Raw genomic sequence first — 20,246 nt, forward strand, 5'->3', positions numbered from 1 at the left:
ATATTTATTATTTACCTATATAATATAACAAGTGAAATTGAAACTAGGTCATTAATTGGCTTTGGAAATATTTCTACCTTTGCCATGTACTATGTTATGTGCTTTGATGTTGATCGTCCTTCACCCATTTATGCTTATGCCTATGCCTATACTAATGAAACAATGTCAATTGCTCATTCCAAATTCAAGTGCTTCTTTTGCTAATTCGCTTTCGAATGGCCTCTTCCTCTCCTGTAGGTGGTACCTCTGCCTTAGCTAGTGGCATATGATGTGGTTGAGCTCAAAGGATGTGGATTATGGGTTTCAATATGCATTGTGTGCATTTGGTTGTGTTGCTAGAATGGTTGCTAGAATGATTGAATATATATATATGAAAAATTGGTTTTGCCTTTTACAGTGAAGGCCCAAAAATGCCTTGATACTATTCATCAAAATTGTGTTGTCTAATTATTATTACTTATTATATCTTATCTAAATATTACTTTCATTGTAAATTTGTTTATTTATTTATTCCTTTTATATTTATTATTTACATATATAATAGTAATGTATTAATACACAATTCATGAGATGGGTTGTCTCCTTCCATTGGGGGGTTATTCGCCCACATAAATGCTTACCTAAAGAAATGTAAAGTAATGTTGACTAGATTAGCTCTTAGCCATAACCTAATGATACAATTAATGAGTGCAATCAATTGAAAAGACAAGTAAATATTACCATTATTTCAATAAAATAAATAAATATCGTGTTCATGATTAAAGCTTAGTTGCTAATAATTTTGACCACAAATAGGGGTTTTAGTCCATCTTTTGTATAAAAAAGGTTTCCTCCTCTCTATTGTATCAACATTCTTTTAGTAATAAATAAAATATTGTTACCCATTTCAATGTGTCATTTGGAGATGTCTCCCTCCATCTTTTAAGGAATTGCAAGTGCATTACATTCTTGGGTATGTAAATGTCCCCAATCCTATATCTCTTTGTTGTTTATTTATTTTAAACTTGCTATTATCAAAGTTCAATGTAGTGGTAGTGTCCATTTGGTTGCAAGGACATATTATCAAGAATTTCAATATTTTGTATAAACTATATTCAAAGGAAAAAATTGCACGAGGATTTTGCCTTATGATTTCTAGTGCATTCGGGGTCTAGATTGGGCCGACTTGTCCCCTAGCTAGGCCGACTTGTCCACTAGTTGGACTGGCTTGTGCAACTCGCAAAATGTATAGTGAATATTCGAAAAATCATTTCTCCTCAACCGTGAGGAGTTAGAGGGAGTGCCATATACCATTGGAAAGGTCTCGAAATAAGCTTTCCAACAATATATGGTATGCATCCATTTGAGCGAGGTAAATGGAGTAAAAATGCATTCAAATATAGGGTATCCAAATGGGGCATCAAAAATCCGAAAACAATATTTCAAAATGCGTTATTTGAATATGTAACTTTCTCTTTCATTTGGACGGTCTTTGACATCAATGATAACTTCTTTCAACATCCATGTCTAGTAGGATGGATAGAAATTGGCAATCCAAAAGACATTTTTTGGGTGATGTTAATACATGGGCAAATCCTTTAGTGATCACTGCAAATGATGTATATTTTGTTAGTTTTTGTGGCATCAAATGTATTCTAGCCATGAAATTTGGTGGAGAGGCTAGAATACATGGGATCTCCAAAACCTAGAAATCATTTCTAGAAATTCCACCTAAGATGACTTAATTAGATTATTAACCTAGTTTTAATGTTTCCTAAGTCTAAACTTAGGAAAACTGGTTAATTAATCAGAATTAATTAATTCAAGGTGAGAATTCTCTAGAAACTCACACGGATCGATCAAAAAATGATCTCAGCCATGGATTAAGATTTAATTTTGGTCGTTGGAGTCCCAACAAGAAGACATAAGAAGGGATCGATGGGTACTTGGACAAAACACACCAGCAGATCGATTTCTAGAGAGCAGCAGCAGTTGCCGGAGAGCCAAAAATTGAAGCAAAAACAGTGACGGGCAGAGACATGATCTGAAGGAAGTTTTCCACATCCGGAGAGGCAGCAGCAAGGGGCCGAGTTATTCCCAATGAGGCAACGCAGAGGACTGCGCAGTTGCTTCAGAGAAGCAATTCGATCTAGCTGGAGAGAAATTTGTTTTCAGTTCCAAAGGCCGGACAAAGGGTCCAGAGTGTGGAGAAGCGATTTCCTCAACAGAGACAGGAAGAACGACTTCGTCAAAGGCAATTCGTAGGCTAGACGTCATAGGGTTAGCGCAGAGGCTGATGCAAAGGATCTAGGAGGACGATTTTCTGAAGAGAAGTTGTGTCAAGATTGCTTGTGGAAGACTATTAATTCCCTCATATAATTTTGCCCATATTTTCTTGTTGTTTGGATTCCAGTTGAGCATCCATAGATTGTACTCAGAATTTCACTACTGCATAATAATAAAAAACCCTCACTGTTGCACCGGTTTTCCCAAGCTGGGTTTTCCTAAGGACAATTGTCCAAAACTAATGGTGTTAATTTTATTGTATGTGTCCTAGTATTTTCTCAGTTTCCAGCGCCATTATTTTCGCAGTATTTTATTTGTGAAGGTTGCAATGTGATTTATTTGATATTTGTCGTAGCAAATAAATTGTTAAATAATTAACAAACAAAAAAAAAAAATTACAGTTGTTGCAATAGGATTTCAGTCTTGAAATTTTCACATGGTATCGTAGCATGAGTGATCAGCCGAGAAGCTCAGAAGCAAAGGAAAGAATTTTACTGCTCAGAGGGAGCAGCAAACCAAAATTCTTAGAGGCAGCGTAATGCTCAAACAGGCAGGCCAAACTGCTGGGGCAAGAATTCGTTTTTCAGTTGCAGGGTTGCAAAAAAGTCGATTGCCAGAGATGGTGATTCCAATAGTCAGAGGGAGCAGCAGCAGCTCACATTTCGCTGAGCAAATTTTTGGTTGGACGCAAAGGGTTTTGTAGTAGTAGAATCTGCGTCAGGTGGAAGAGAAAAGCACACACAGCAGAGGGAAAATTTCTCTCAAGGAACTTCGAATCTCAGAAGTTCGAATTTCCAGGCAGATTGGCAGTAGTAGTTAGCAGATTTTTGCATTCTAGGAGGGAGTGCGAGCAGCAAAGTTGCAGCCGAGCAAAGGGAAAGAGGGAGTTTTCGACAGTTTCTGAGATGGCCAATGTTGGGCTTAGAGATCAGGATAGGTTAGATGGAGCTTCCAACTATGTCATCTGGAAGGCTAGGATGTCCTTCCTTCTAAATGAATATGGCCTGAAATCCTACATAGATAACATGGTGGCAGTTCCCCAGGATGCAGATCAAGTAAAGGAGTACAAGAAGGAAATGGCGAAGGCAAAGCGGTTGATCCTAGATGGAGTCCGGGATCATATAGTCTCACATATAGCAGCCAAGGGAACGGCCAAATAAATGTGGGATGCTCTCTCCACGCTATACCAGGGTATGTCCGAGCAACAGAAGATGTTCCTGGAAGAAAATTTGAGATGCATCAAGATGCAGAAGGGGGAAGGCATAGATCCTTTTCTCACCGGGATTCAAGAGGTCCGAGACCAGCTTGCAGTTGTTGGGGCAGCACCTCAACCTTCAAAGCTAGTACGGTTGGCACTAGATACTTTGGCAAGTCTTTGTCCAAAGTATATTGGGCAGAGATAAGCTACCAGGATGGGACAGAATGTGGGCTAACTTACAACAGGAGGAGTTGAGGCGAGCTCTTCGAAACAGTTCCATCAGTGGTAGCAGTAGCAGCGGATCGAAGGGTGTGAAGGAGGAGGAGAATGTGGCCCTTGCATCAAAGGGTCCCAGTCAGGGGCAAGGGGAGTAGAAGAAGAAGAAGAAGGACCTATCTAAGGTCAAGTGCTTCAGGTGTGGCAAGTTTGGCCACTACAATACCCAGTGTCCTCTCAGGAAGAAGGACAAGCAGGAGAAGCAGGACTAGGCAACAACACATGCTGAGATAGATAGGCTTTCCTCCAGGTTGGAGGAAGACTTCGCGATGATGGCAGCGATACCTCCAGGAGTGAGGTGGGGTGACTTGGAGTTATAGCTCCAGAGAGCTACAGAGATCTAGGCAGGGTCCTTAAGGAGTCCACCTCATGGATCATTACCCAACTACGGGGGCCCAGAGTATTCAGTAACAGGATGGATTAGTGGCAATTGATGCAGTCAGTGCCAGAGTGACAGTTGCAAACTAGTAGTAGTTAGACGTAGATGAGCACAGTGCAGTGTTAACAGCAGAGCAGATGGCTCAGTACAGAGTTGGCAGCAGCGCAGATTCTTCAATGACAGTGCAGATGCTAGCAGCAGTTGGAGACTCGCGAGATAGCGGCATCATACTGAACACAGTTGATTCAGTATTTCAGATTCTTTGCAGTTGCAGTAGTTGCAATTACAGCAGCAGTAAATGAGAGGCAGTTGCAATTGAGATGCAGAGTTGGTTGGAGTGTCAGCAGCAGCACATATGCAGCATCAGAGTTGCGCAGTAGTTGGTGGGCAGTAGCAGCCAGACATCAGCAATGTGACAAGAGGTGATACAGAGACAGAGTGTTGTGGCAGTTTGTGCAGCACTAGAGAGAACACAGCCCTCGTTAAGAGGGAGTGTTAGTTTTTGTAGCATCGAATGTGTTCTAGCCACGAAATTTGGTGGAGAGGGTAATACATGAGATCTCCAAAACCTAGAAATCGTTTCTAAAAATCCCCCTAGAGATGACTTAATTAGATTATTAACCTATTTTTTTAATGTTTCCTCAGTCTAAACTTAGGAAAACTCGTTAACTAATCAAAATTAATTAAGTCAAGATGAGAATTCTCTAGAAACTCACATGGATCGATCCAAAAACAATCTAAGCCATCGATTAAGATTTAATCTTGGTCGTTGGAGTCCCAACAGGAAGATATAAGAAGGGATTGATGGGTACTTCGAGAAGACACCAGCAGTTTGATTTCCTTGGCATATCGATTTCCAGAGAGCAGTAGCAGTTGTCGAAGAGCCAGAAATTGAAGCAGAGACAGTGAGGGGCAGAGAGAGTGATCCAGAGGAAGTTTTCCAGATCTGGAGAGGCAGCAGCAAGGGCACGAGTTATTCCCAGTGAGGCAGTGCAGAGGACTACGTAATTGCTTCAGAGAAACAATTCGATTTAGCTAGAGAGAAATTCATTTTCAGTTCCAGAGGCTAGGCAGAGGGTCCAGAGTGTCGGAGAAGCGATTTCCTCAGCAGAGACAGGGAGAAAAACTTCATCAGAGGCAGTTCGAAGGCTAGACGTCATAGGGTTTGCGCAGAGCAACACATAGGCTGACACAAAGGGTCCAGGAGGACGAGTTTCTGAAGAGAAGTTGTGTCGGGATTGCTTGTGGAAGAAGGGTATTTTGCCCATATTTTTTTACTGTTTGATTGCCAGTTGAGTATCCATAGATTGTACTCAGAATTTCACTATTGCATAATAATAAAAAACCCTCACAATTGCACTGGTTTTCGCAAGCTGGGTTTTTCTGGGCACAATTGTCCAAAAATAACGGTGTCAATTTTATTGTGTGTGCTAGTATTTTCCCAATTTCTAGCGATAGTATTTCCGTAGTATTTTATTTGTGCAGGTTGCAGTGTGATTTATTTGATATTTGTTGTAGCAAATAAATTGTTAAATAAATAGCAATCAGAAAAATAAATTCCGGTTGTTGCAATAGGATTTCAGTCTTGAAATTTTCACATATTTTAGGGCAGAAAACCATTTTAATAGAAAAAAACTTCTCCTATTGAAAGAAATGTCGTGCAGCAAATCACTTAATCAAGTTAATGTTTAGTAAATATATCAAAAAAAGTAGCCTTGAAATTAGATAAAGATTCACATAGTTGTAAGACTTTGTATTATGACAGAAAGAGGCCTACAATGGGCTAGTATATTATGAAAAAGGCACACTACTACCACCTTGCTCGTAGATCTTTTGCAATTTTTATTCTTTTGTAATTCCAAGCAACGCTCATTGATCCGAGTTGAATTTCCAAGCTTTGAAACATCTGCCAATAATGAAGATGGAGAACTTTATTTAAATTGTGAAGACAAAACCTTGTGCATATATCTGGTGCACCATTAAATCAATTGAGTCCCAATCCTATCAAAGGTGCGTTAAAACTAATTATTTCCCATAAGATCCATCTAAGCAATAGAAATGCAAAGTAGCAATTCACAATTAATGCAAATGTTAAAATGCCTTGACATGTTCTAATTTTTTTACTCATTCCACTCATACTTTCACATTGTGAAGCTAATAAAAAACAAATCCAAAAATAAGCAAAAACATCATGGTAGCCTTTAGGCTTCAAACACTGTGAAGATCTCCTAGTCCTTTCCTATTAATCACATCATTCTTTTGACCCATCTTAGCGAATGGGGCCCCAACGGCTACAATTGATATTATGAGAGTAGTAATACACCAGTTAAATAATATCCCAAAACATAGATTGCATTAATATGAGGCCACATGATTAGACCCAACAATCAACATAGGTTTCAAATAACATCTCCTTGCATTTAGAGTAAATCTCATGAATAAGGCTATCAATAGACACATACAACAATTGCATAAAACAAGTACACCAACAATGAGAGCAAGAACAATTCAAATAGCATACTTCATATTCTAAATCACATTTATGTGGGTAAATGGAGTGATTGATTGTTCATATTCTCTTACTTAGAAACTAAGTAAATGGTTGCGCTACACTAATGATATGTGACTTTATTAATATAAGTCATTTTATTGACCTAAAATACATCTTAACCATAATTAGCATATGACCATTATAATAACTCTAATACCCTCCCTTAGTTATCACATGGAAAACAAACATCTATCTGCAATGCAAACTTATTTGTATGAAACAAGTTCAAGATGTCTTCAACTTTCTTCTCACATTCACTCCAAAATTCAAATATTGAAATTGTAGACAAATGAAAAGTAATTTTTACCACACAACATCTAATTGACAAGGATGATGTCTGTTACCCCTCGTATTGTATGAGGGTGACTTGAAATTCATCACAAGATATTATTTGCAGTGTGGTAACATGTAGTTTTTGATGGATTGGGGTACACACTTCATTCTTTGTCGGGAGATGATGCTTTTCCTAGTTGAGCTAATTCACTTCTCCTTGTTTCATGATCATGCTTGATGATTTATGGATCACCCTCTTGTTATAATTGTTCATCTTGACTAGAGGATGCTACACCTTGGTTCATGTATGATGGTTCTAGTCACTGAAGGGGTTGGATAGTGGTGATGAGTATCCTAGTGATTTAGCATCTTTATGTTATATTATTAATAACTCTAGGAGGGGGAGTCCCACATGGTCCCCTTTTTCTTATGTTTACCCCCTTTTCACATTGTTCCAACAAAATCTATTGGTCCAACTGGCATGGTTAATGTGGTTGGAGCTTCCTTATGTGAGCTCCCTAGCTTAGGTGGGTTTTACACACATTACACTTTATTTGTTATTGATATGACCCTTTTGATGGAGTGCTCCCTTTTAACAACTATTCAGGGAGTATTTTGACCTCTAAGTGGCTTGTGCATGAGTGACTTGGCGCATTTGACTTGAGTTCACACTTTATGAGTTCATTTGTATGGTTAGATTGTGGTTTGTTGGAGCATTTACCTTGTTGGCACACATGTGGAGGCATCATCACATTTCTATCATTATTTTATTTCTAGGTGATGGGGTCATCCCTTCTTGTTGGATTCTATTGCTTCATTGGAGAGAGTGCCCTAGCCTCCTCGATTGTTTTTGGCATCTAGTTGGTTTGCATTTATGACAAATTACTTGAATATTGGAGCGCTCCCTTCCTCTTGATACATCTAGCACATTTATCATGAGAGCTTAACTACTTTGCACAATTATCTAAGGCGCACTCCTCGTGATCGCTTCTTCATGATATTGACTTGGTCAAAGGGGTTATCATGGCACTCTTTCCTAGAGCGTACCTCTTCATGAGCTTGTTTTGCATCACGAAAGGGGTTACTTAGGAGAATGCACACATCATGAGACTTGTGCACTTGGAATTCATTCACTTATCTTGGAGAGAGCTCTTCCTCATGAACTTGGCATTTATATTATCTTTCTCAGAGGTGGTTATGGTGCATTATCTTGACAAGTGCTCCACATGAAGGCCAAACACATGGCATGAAGCATATTTTCCTTAGTCAAAGAGTGGTCATCTCAAAGCTAGAGTTTTGTACAGGAGGAGGACAATTGGCACATTGCATAAGCCTATCTTGTTGGAAGTTGCTACATACAACTAACGACTCATTACTGTATTATTGTTTGACTTGGCTCATGAGTTGGATAGGTGAGAAAAGATTATTTAATTGTTTTACTTGGAGAACTAATGAATCTAGGGGAACAATTACTTGTTTATTTGTGAAACGGATGGAGTTTACTCTATTTAAAGAGTAGCTCTTTCATTCATTGGCAAGGTTAGATTTGGAGACTTTCCCCATGAGCATTGTCAAAGATCTTGCAGGTAATGCAAGCAAGAGATTTATCTTGTGAGGTATAATATATTTGGACTTTAGTTGTTGAATGCTAAGGCTGAATTTTTTTGCATCGAATGTATTATAAAGGGATAAAAGCATGGCAAACACTATTCTTGTTGAAAATCTAGCGAGTAAAGATCTTTTGGCTTGTGCCTTAGCCAGTGAAGACCTTGATTTGTCTCTCTCAGTATGAATGCGAGCTCAGGAGTTAGGCTCCAGTTAGGATGAGTTTATTTCCAGTTTACTGGAATAATCATCAAGATGGCATGTGTAGAGTTGGAGCCTCAATTAAGTGGAGTCTTCATCAGTTTGACTACAAAACGAGGTGGAATTTACAAGTTCAGTTAGAGCGAGTTAATCTTTAGCCTTGATTAATGGAAGAACGAGTTGATACTCCAAGTGTTGATTGGAAAGAGAAAGAGTAACACTCCGTTAACTCGCAATCAGAACTCAAGCTTCTAAATTTAAATTGGGTCTCGTTGCATGCTTGAATTGGGTCTATAAAGAGGAGGATGAAGGCACAAGAATTTACAAGTTTGTTCACCAATTTGTGAGATTATTCTTTGGTTGTGTGTGTGCAGAATTGAGAGCTTGTGTCCTAAGGAATAAGAAGTCACAAGTACACAAGAGAATAGGAGCCTCAAGTGCGCAAGAAAATGGGGACTTGCGTGCTAGGAAATAGGGGCAGATTTGCGCAAGGATTTAGGAGCCTCTTGTGTGTTAGGAAATAGGGACCTAGTGTGCAAGGAAATAGGGGCTACTAGTGTGCAAAGATCAAGAAGCGGGATCATGGATTTGCAAGGTGAGTCAGGCTAGTTCAGCAAGGGATCAGCTGTGTGCTAGAGGGTCAAGATCAAGCAATGATCAAGCCAGGCCGAGATCAATGTATAAGCTGAGATTATCAAGAAGCAAAACGCTTTCTCAGAGACAGATTTCTTTGTAACAGATCAATTGCTCAAGAATAATCACTAAAATACCACAACAAAGATAGCAGGTTCCCCTTTTGGGTTTCCTGGGTAAACAAACATGTTAATTTGTGTGATGTGTTTTTATCTCTGGTGTTTTTATTTTGTTGCTTCTAATTTGTTAAGAAACTTTGTATCTTGGCAAAAGTAAATTTGGTTTCAGTTTTCAATTATTCATCTAACTAGTTGTAGAGTTTCATGGAAAATTAACATGTTATCAGAACATAGATTAGCATAAAGACCAACACAAAATTGATCAGTCAGTTAAGAGCGCAGATTAGGCAGAAGGCTTGAGCTATAGTTTTGAAGAGCAATATCTTTCAATAACAGTCTGGTGTTCCTAGGACTAAGGGCAGATCAAAGTTTAAAGGGAGCCTTGAACTTCTGCTCATGGAAAGAGTGAATTTCAGTGGTGTTGGAAGATAATGGGGTGCTAGAATTTGTGGCAAATCAAATAAATCCACCTCAAGATGCCCAACAGTTGATCCAACATAACAAGAATGACACCAAGGTGAGGAGGATCATTCTTGAGGGGACCAAAGACCATATTATCCCTCATCTCCATGGGAAGAAGACAGCGTATGAGATGTGGAAATCCATCTTAGATTTGTATCAGGGTTCCAATGATGTCAATAAGCTTGCCTTGAAGGAGAAGCTAAGAAGTATCTGGATGAGAAAAGGGGATCCCATCATTACGTATCTTTCAAAGTTCACTCAGGCTTAGGATGAGCTAGGTGGAGTGGGCGTGACTGTAGCAAACAACAGTGTTTTAAAACCAGGTCGGTCTGACTCGGACTCATCCTGGTTGACCAAGCCATACTCCTGCACAGACCGACTCGGCGAAGTAACAAGTTCGGTGCCCTGTTCGTTACCAAACCGGCCAAGTTGGTCACCGACTTGGCCGATTCGATAGCGGACCGGTCAGATCGGTGGCAGAAAAAAAAGGCGGGTTGGGCGGACTTGAAATCCAATGTTTTTGGTTAAACTAATTCCTAGCCCCTCTACCCCTCTCCCACACCTATAAAGGCGACCCAACCCCCTCATATTTGCTCGAAGCTATCTCATTGCATTTGAGTGAGCATTTGTGAGGAGTTTGTGAGCAGTTGGAGTTGGTTTTTGGAACAGCATTGAGGAGGTTCTTGGGCAATCTTTGGAGCAACATTGAGGAGTTGGTTTTTGGAGTAGCATTTGCCATTGAGGAGTTGGTTTTTGGAGTAGCATTGAGGAGGCTACATGTATGTTTTTTTCACTTCTCAAATCTACACTTGTTTTTCTTTTCTTTTTTTCAGATCTGGAAATTGAAACGAGTAAATGTTCTAGAAAAAATTAAGCATTGTTTTTTCTTTCTTTTCATTTTTATACTTTTGCCCTTTCATTTCCAATTCCAATTATCAAAAAATGGCTCCTAGAGTGAAAGACATTGCTTGGGCATATGCTGAGATGATTGACAATCAAATGTATTGCAAATTTTGTCATTAAAAAATTAAGGGAGGTGGGGGGGGGATTCACAGGTTGAAACAACACTTGGCTAGTATTAGAGGCCAAATTGTCCCATGTGCAGCACCACTAGAGCAGATTGGGGAAATTAGAAAGGAGTTGCTAGAAAAATTTGAGAAGTTTGAGGAAGACAAAGCTAGGAAAAAAGCAATAGAGGCTGAAATAGGGAGGAAGAGGAGTCTAAAACAAATGATGGTTGCCAACCCCAATTTTGATTATGAGGGCTCTTCATCTATCCCTTGTACTAATGCATCCAACCCCTTTCGCTTTGTTCCTCCCTCTTTGGAGTCTATTCAAGAAAAGGGTAAGGGTAAAAAGAAGGGTGGTATCAAAAGTTATTTCTCACCCTCCTCTCCCTTTGATAGTGCACATGGTCCTCAAGCTAATCAAAGTCAAATCCAACCTATTTTAGATGATCACTGGAAGAGGGAATTGAGAGAAATTACTTGTGATTACATAGCTAAATGGTGGTATGATGTTGATATCCCCTTCAATGTTGCCCATTCACTGTATTATGAACCTATGTTTGATGCCATCATTATTGTTGGTAAGGGCTTCAAAGGCCCTAGTCTGAATGAATTAAGGGGGATCTCTTTTGCACAAAGAGCCTATACATCCATTGAGGAATATTTGAAAGATTTCAAAAGCTCATGGGTGAAAACAAGATGTTCCATCATGTCAAATGGATGGATTGATCAAAAGAATTGTACCATCATAAATTTTCTTATCTTTTGCCCACAAGGAACCATGTTTCTAAAATCAATTGATGCATCTGATAAGGTGAAAGATTCACACTTGTTGTTTCAGCTTTTGGATGAGGTCGTTGAAGAGGTGGGCATGACTAATGTTGTTCAAATCATCACAGATAATGTTTATAACTATGTTCTTGCTGGTAAAATGTTAGAGGAAAAACACAAAACCATCTTTTGGACCACATATGTTGCACATTGCATAGACCTCATGCTTGAGGATGTTGGTAAAATAAACTGGATCAAGAACACTATAGAGCATGCCAAAATCATAACAAAGTATATCTACAACCACTCATGGATTTTCAACCTGATGAGGAAAAACATAGGGGGCAAGGATCTTGTTAGGCCTGCCATCACTACATTTGCAACTCACTTTTTGACATTGCAATATATGTGTTCCCAACATAAAAACTTGCAAAAGATGTTTTCTAGTGATGAATGGAATGGATGTCAATGGGCCCGCAAACAGGATGGCAAAGATGTAAGAAAGAAAGTTAATGATGACACATTTTGGAAAAAGGCAGCAGAGATTGTGAAAATTGTTGAGCCACTAGTTAAGGTGTTGCGGTTGGTGGATGGGGAAAGATTGGCTATGGGTTTCATTTATGAGGCTATGGATCAGGCAAAGGAGCAAATAAAGGCAAAATACAAGGATAGAGTGGCTAAGTATGGACCTATTTGGGAGATCATTGATCAAAGATGAAACAATCAACTTCATCGTCCTATACAAGTAGCTGGGTATTTCCTGAACCAAAGGTATCATTATAAAGCTTAGCTGGGAGAAGATTTGACAGGGGAAGTGAAAGATGGATTGTATGAGTGCCTTGAGCACATGGTCCTTGATGAAAGTGTGCAGCTGGAGATACACCGACAAATCACTTGTTTCAGTAGAGCCATAAGTACCTTTGGAAAAAACCTAGCAAGGATTACAAGGGAAGCAGATGAGCCAAGTAAACAATTTCAATTTTCAAATGCTTATTTTGTTAAATTGTTTATAATTTGAAAGTTGGATATAATTTGTTGAACTAACTCATTGCACAACTATGGTTTTTGCAGCACACTAGTGGGAGGCATTTGGTAGCTAGGGTCCTCAATTGCAAAAGTTTGGAATCTGAATTTTGAGTCAAACATGCAGTGCTTCTGGGTGTGAGCACAATTGGTCTGTCTTTGAGAGGATTCAAACGAAGAAGAGAAACCATTTAGAATAAAAACAGTTAAATAATCTAGTCTTTGTCCAATACAACCTCCAGCTAAGACACAACCAATTATCGAACAAAAGACCTAATACACATCCCATTGTGTTGGAAGATATTGATCCAACATCAAATTAGGTACTGGAGACTCAACCAACAAAGTTTGACCCTGACGAGGATATTGATGTTGATGTTGATATGGAGTTGGATGCATTGGGGACTGTTCGCTAGATGCAGATCCACTAGTACCATCCCTAAGTGCTCCAGCTGCAGGAACTTTCTTTACTCAGCCACGACGCAAGTGCATAGCTCATCTATCTCAACATGCAGCTAGTGCTAGCGCTACTACTTCTACAGTTGCAGTTGGATATCTTGATGAAGAGGAGGAGGAGCCATGGGTTTCCCCCTCTGACTCTGATTCAAAGTCTGAGCCAAATGATGTTGCCTTGTCTAGTAGTAGTGACTAGTGATCACTAGATAGTATTATGTATTAGTGACTTGTAGTCCTACAGTTGTATTGTTTTGTTGTAGAGGCCATTTAGAGCCTCCTTGGTTATGTGTTTTTGTTCTGATCTCTATATATTACATGTATTGGATAGTGCACTGGGTGCCATTTTGATATAATAGATATATTCATGAGCATACTTTGATCATATGTTGTCTTCTCTCTATTATTCTAATGCTTTGAGTTTGGAAACATGAATGAAAATCTTTAAAAATATGTTTTTCATTAAAATTAAATATTTAATGTACTTTTTACAAAGACAGAGTCATTTGAATCAACTAGTTTGAGTCGATATTGAGTCGGAGTTGACCCTCGGTTGTTTCTGAGTCCAAGTCCAAGTTTTAAAACATTGGCAGACAGTGACCTTGTGAATCTTGCGCTTCTAGGACTTCATAAATCTTGAGAGAATTTCCAGGATGCAGTTAGTGGCAGGGAGAATATTCCCAATTGGGAAAGGCTATGGAGTGACTTCATCCAAGAAGAGATCCACAGAGGGACGAGAGCTAGGAGATCAGCTCCAACAGAGGACGAGGAGAACTTTTCCCTCGCGGGCAAAGGTAGCAAAGCCAAGGGCAAGAAGGGCTAAGGAGAGGCCGAGTCCAGCCAGAAGGGCAAGAAGAAGAAGAAGGATCTAAGCAAGATCAAGTGCTTCCATTGCCATGAGTTCAGGCACTATGCCACTAAGTGTCCTAATCGGAAGAAGGAGTCCAATAAGGATCATGTGGCTGCATCAACTAAGGTAGATGCGTTTTCTTCTCAATTCAAGAAATATTTTTCATTGATAGCTTGCATGGCAAGCTCAGTAAGTAACAATGTATGGTACATAGATTCAAGAGCATCCTTCCATATGACCGAGAACAAGGAAACTTTTTGCCAGTTGAAGGAGAAGGACATGTAGTTTCACATTGAACTAGGAGATGATGGCAAGTATGCAATCAGGGGAGTTGGTACTATCAATTTTAAGAGGGAGTCGAGCAGCTCTCTCCATCTCAGAGATGTCCTATATGTGCCTGGCCTAAAGAAGAATCTTGTTTCAATAGCTACCCTAGATGACAAGGGTTATGATGGCATCGTCAGCAAAGGTAAGGCTTACCTCAAGCACTTAGCTTCGGGATGTGTGAAGCAGATAGGTGTGAGGATGAAGAATTTGTACTTGCTGCAGGTTGAGACAGGCGCAGCCTTGAGCAACAAGGCAGGAAGTGTGCAAAGTAGAGACATGAAGTTTGAGGAGAGCAAAGCTCTAAGGGAAACCTTAGGGCAAGAGCAGGTTAGGGTACCTGAGAAGGAGCTACTCGCTCCTAAGAAGGAGCCTTAGCCAATATCATAGATTAAGTCTCATCCAGGTAACAAGTGGGCCAACTAGCAGGATGATGAGGAGGAGAGACCAGGACAAGTGGAGGCAACCACTTAGTCAGTGACTCCAGTATAGGGAGAGTTCGAGCCAGGGGGGCAGATTAGTTGTTTAGGGGGGGGATCAGGAGAGAGTTGGACATACCAGTACTACATTTAGACAAAGTAAATAGCCACAGAGATATATAGGGTACATGGCACTTATGACTGAGGTGATAGACTCAGAGCCTAAGAGCATGGTTGGAAGGAACAGGTGTTTAGATCAGATTCCACAGCAAGAAGGAGGGAAGTCTTCTAGTTTAGAGGGAGCAACTACAACAGTGGATAACGTGGTGGTGTAGGAGGAAGATCTAGGTGGCAGAGGTTCTTCCAAAAGTACCTTCCTCGCTAAGAGGGAGCGTTGAAAATGTAATGAGTAAAGGTCTTCTGGCTTGTGCCTTAGCCAGTGAAGACCTCAATTTGTCTTTCTCTCAGTATGAGTGCAATCTCAAGAGTTAGACTTCAGTTAGGATGAGTTATTTCCAGTTTATTGGAATAATCATCAAGATGGCATGCATAGAGTTGGAGCCTCAGTTAAGTGGAGTCTTCATCAGTTGAGTACAGAACGAGGTGGCAATTACAAATTCAGTTAGACCGAGTTAGTCTTCAGTCTTATTTGAAGGAAGAACGAGTTAATCCTCCAAGTGTTGATTAGAGAGAGAAAGAGTAACACTCTCAGTTAACTTGCAATCAGAACTCAAGCTTCTAAATTTGAATTGGATCCCCTTGCATGCTTGAATTGGGTCTATAAAGAGGAGGACGAAGATATAGGAATTTACAAGTTCGTTCACAAGTTTGTGAGATTATTCTTTGGTTGTGCGTGTGTAGAATTGAGAGCATGTGTCCTAAGGAATAGGAAGTCACAAGTGCGCAAGAGAATAGGAGCCTCAAGTGCACAAGAAAATAGGGACTTGTGCGCTAGGAAATAGGGGCAGATTTGCGCAATGATTTAGGAGCCTCTTGTGTGCTAGGAAATAGGAACCTAGTGCGCAAGGAATTAGGGGCTGCTAGTGCGTAAAGATCAAGGAGTAGGATCAAGGATTGGAAGGGCAAGTCAAGTTAGTTCAGTAAGGGATCAGTTGTGTTCTAGAGGATCAAGATCAAGCAGAGATCAAGGGAGGGCGAGATCAATTGTATCAGCCGAGATTAGTGAGAAGAAGCAAAACACTTTTTGAGACAGATTGCTTTGTAACAGATCAATTGATCAAGAACAATCAATAAAATACCACAACAAAGATAGCAAGTATTCCCTTTTGGGTTTCCTAGGTAAACAAACCTGTCAATTTGTGTGATGTGTTTTTATCTCTGGTGTTTTTATTCCATTGCTTCTAATTTATTAAGAAACTATGTATCTTGGTGAAAGTAAATTTGGTTTCATTTTTCAATTGCCTAGTTTTCAGTTATTCATCTAAGTAGTTGCAAAGTTTCATGGAAAATTAACAATTTCTGATGAAGAATATTGTGCCTTTGTTAAGAAGAAATTTCATTGTGATTCAATCTCCCTTTAATCCTTGTGTCTATTTCTGGGAAATGTCACTATGTATCTTCTTTCTTAATTCGGATTAGCTACATTCTACATTTCCAATTAGTTGGTACCACCTACTATACATTTGGAGGTCTTTATTAATTTACATTCCTACAAATTTATTTTTGTTTTAGTGGACAGCAAGATAGGATTATGATTGGTTATTCACTTGAGAAATATAATCACATAATCACATAAAATAATAGCCCTCATGGTTAATCCTTCGAGTCCACTTGCCCAATGGACTTAACACTAGTCTTGATCTTTCCATCACCCTTTAATTAAATCTCTTCTAAAAATTATTTGTTACTAAAGCTATCTTTTCCAGAGCCTCCTTGGATTAAGTTTTAGTAATCCTAAGTTAGAGAAGCCCCCTTTAAGTTGGAGAAGAGCCAACCTAAAGTGTGAGAGGAGATTTATTATGGTGACAATGGATAACCTCTCCAGGTTACCCATAGGCTAACAATGCTCTTTTAGATTTTAACTTTAAAGAGCTAGTTTGTAAGGTAACAATGTCGAGTAAATCACCTCACCAACCACCTAATTAACCACTAACTCTTCAGGTGGATGAGAGTTGATGTTAGCTAAAAATTACAACCTGCCTACTACAAATGTAGAAGCTCATATCAATACCAAAAAATTACTCATTGTTACACATGTTGTTTTTCCACTATTCTGTTGTCTAGGATAGAATCTTAAATCACTGACGCTACCAAACCAGGGATCACAACAAAGCTACTTTGCACAGTGGAAAATAAACAACAATAAATCTACTAGTGCACAAAATATAAACAAATATGTACAATAACCCAATCTTCGTTATATTAATCCAACTGGTATAATACAACAGTATAGGGCTCTCGTACCAAGGATAATGTCCCTCACACATCCACTGATGCAATATATACAACAACTAGGGCTTGGTGACTGTCGTGATGACCACCAATCTACCCTGAACAAGATACTCTGACTATCTCGCTGATGTAGAGCTCCTCACAACTGCCTTAGTCATACCCTGTACACATCTGCTCGGTCCTTTGGCTCCCCATCTACAACATTTGCCTCTATCAACGCACCAAGTCCATCTGGCCACTGAATCTCGGCTCAACAATCTGCTCTCTCGTTGATCGTTCCTCCTTCAATGCATCAACACATCGAGACTCCTGTCAAGTTGTTCACAACTCCGTTTGTGAACAACTCTCATTTTCCCACTGTTGCTCCTTAGCTACTCAGGGACATCAGCCCACTATAGTCTTCCCGTGTTACTCCAATGAAGACTAACATAGGGCAAGGAGGGGTGCCACCTATCACTGCAGGATGTCCTTCTCCCACAATGAACACAGCCTAAGAGGACTACCCAACTTTTGTTGTAGATGTCCTTCTCCACAAGGCAAGTCTAGGGCAACTCAAGCTACTCCTGGCTTATCAGACCCTTGAGCTCATCTTCTGCCACTCTAGCATCCACCTTCGTGTTGATTTTGGATAGCATCGGATGTGCTCTAGCCTTCACAATTGGTGGAGAGGCTAAGGCACATGAGATCTCCAAGACCCAGAAATCGTTTGGAGAAATTCCACCCGAATGAGGAGTTATTAAAATAGATAATATTTTTAATGGGTTCCTAAGTCTAAACTTCGGAAAATAAAAATATTAATGTGTATTAATAAAATATGGGTGAGAAAGTTCTAAGTGACGAGGATCAAGCTAGTTCTAATCTTATCCGTTGATTAGGGACTTAATCTCGATCGTTGATTCATCAATAGGAAAAGTATAAGAGGAGGCTTGAGGGTCAGTTGGAGATACACCAAGTGATCAAAGAATTTGATTTTCTGGGGCGAGGTTTGTTGAGGAGATCGAGTTAGTGATCAGAGTTGCAGCGAGGGGAAATTCAGCAAGGGATTTTCATCTGAGGCTGAAGAATACATAGTAGAGAGGCAGCGCAGTGCCGGGAGAGGCAGCGCGGTGCCGGGAGAGGCAGCGCAGTGCCGGGAGAGGCAGCGCAGTGCCTGGAGAGACAGCGCAATGCCGGGAGAGGCAGCGCAAGTCATAGAAGGGTTGACGCAGAGGACACAGAGGGCTGACGCAGTGAGACGCAGAAGTCACAGAGGCTGACGCTAGGCCTTAGAGGCAACGCTAGGGAGATTTTGTGGGGCAGATTGGGAACAGATCAGCAGATTCTAAGCCGGGAGAGGGGTGAAGCAGTTCCAGAGCAGTGCTTGGAGCATCTTTCGCTGTCCGGCATAGGGAACAGTTGGAGTCGCTGTGGAGTTTGATCATTCTGTTGTTGATTTGCCGGAATATTCGTCTCCGGATAGAAGTACTACTGCCGAGGATATTCTTTATTGGGTGAGCCATTTTTGGCACCCTAGTTGTATTCAAGAAATCTACTTAATAATACAAACCCTCTATATGCTGCACCAGTTTTCCCAAATTGGGTTTTCCGGGGACAATTGTCCAAAAATAACAGTGTCCCTTGTGTTATTGTCTCAATTTATTTCAGTGCATGATCTATATATTTGTGAAGGCTGCAATAGTGTTTACTTCGATGTTTATGCAATTAAATAATTTGCTAATGTAAAAAACAAGTAGGAGATTGTAAACCAATAATTGCAGTAGGGGTTTCTTATGTGTTAGATTCAGAAATTCTCACACTTCGTCCATCAAGATGGCGCACATAGGGCTTGAAGCAAACCTCTACAATCATGTGGATTGTCTTTAGGCTACTCCAACTCTACCACTCATAGCAAGCCTAAATTCCTTCTTAGGACACTGCACTTAGGGCTCCAAACTTGGACCCTCTCACGCTTCCCTCCACTAGACCTCAAGGTGTCCAATACATGTGTCCTCTCCTAAGACACCATCCACTAGCATCCACTCATCATCAAGAGACCATCTGCAACCATACTGTTGTTGCCCTCTTGCCTAGGATTCTGTGCACACTATTGTAGCTTCCGATCACTGGTTAGGGCACCCAACATCCCTCCAAGATTTGATACAACAATTCTCCAATCACTTTGTTTCTTCTCCCACTAGTCTGGCCTTGTTGTCCACTCTAGACTCCACAAACACTGTTTTGGCCCTTATAAACTCCACGCACGGCACCCTACAAGTGGTTGTCCATGACAGCAAGACAATCTGCCCTCAAAACCAAGGAAGGAGACTTTGTTTGAGTTGCGGCCTCCTAGAGATGACTGCGGCAAGGTTGGATGAGCCTTTCTAGCCCCCTCGCTCTCCTAAACAGTCCTCCACGAGTTGTTGTAGCATCAGCTACCCGTGCAGCCCAAACAGTATACCATACCACTATAAAACATGCACAAAAAACCACTTAAACTCACCTTTGCTCCTGCAGCCTAGTCTGCAAGGGATCCACTACCTTTCACTGCCCTTTCAAGCCTCCACGCTGGCTGGAACAGTCCTAAGACAACAACAGCCAAGTTTGGAAGAAGTCCGCTCCAAACCACAAAGAAAAACTTCTCAAAAACTTGTCCTTCACGTCTCTTGCTCCTTACCTCGGGTCCACACCAATTTCAAAGCTAAACTATGATGTTAGATGCCCATTGGATTATCATTTATGCCTCACACATGAGTCTAATTTATACTAACTCATGTGGCTTCCTTAGTGGGCTTGTCCAGTTATCATAAGACCTATTATGACTCTAGCTGACCTCAAACATGAGACACAAACCCACACTCTAACTTCAAAAATTCATATCTTCACTTCTACAACTCAGATTCGAGTGATTTTCATTATGTCTAATTACTCTCGAAGTCCTCTATCAACTCAAATCATCACATGTAAAAATATCCTCATGGATTCAGACCTACAAGCTTGGGTACAAAGCTCACAAAGCACTTTTGTGGTGCTCCAACCTCCAAACCCC

General features: G+C 40.3%; 1 protein-coding gene across 2 annotated transcripts in view; it reads right to left on the reverse strand.

Annotated features, from left to right (window-relative positions):
• Window positions 1–20,246, reverse strand: part of LOC149258203 (RAD3-like DNA-binding helicase protein) — a 135,185-nt gene that overhangs the window by 101,059 nt on the left and 13,880 nt on the right. For both annotated transcript variants that reach the window (XM_089414906.1, XM_089414903.1), the window contains exon 3: window positions 5,936–6,024. In XM_089414906.1, the coding sequence (XP_089271032.1) occupies window positions 5,936–6,024 (89 nt within the window). The remainder of the gene's footprint in view (window positions 1–5,935; window positions 6,025–20,246) is intronic.

Source organism: Pinus tabuliformis, chromosome 6 (assembly GCF_031772625.1).
Source record: "Pinus tabuliformis cultivar Carrire ecotype Pingquan chromosome 6, CPIR1, whole genome shotgun sequence".
Classification (NCBI taxonomy): domain Eukaryota; kingdom Viridiplantae; phylum Streptophyta; class Pinopsida; order Pinales; family Pinaceae; genus Pinus; species Pinus tabuliformis.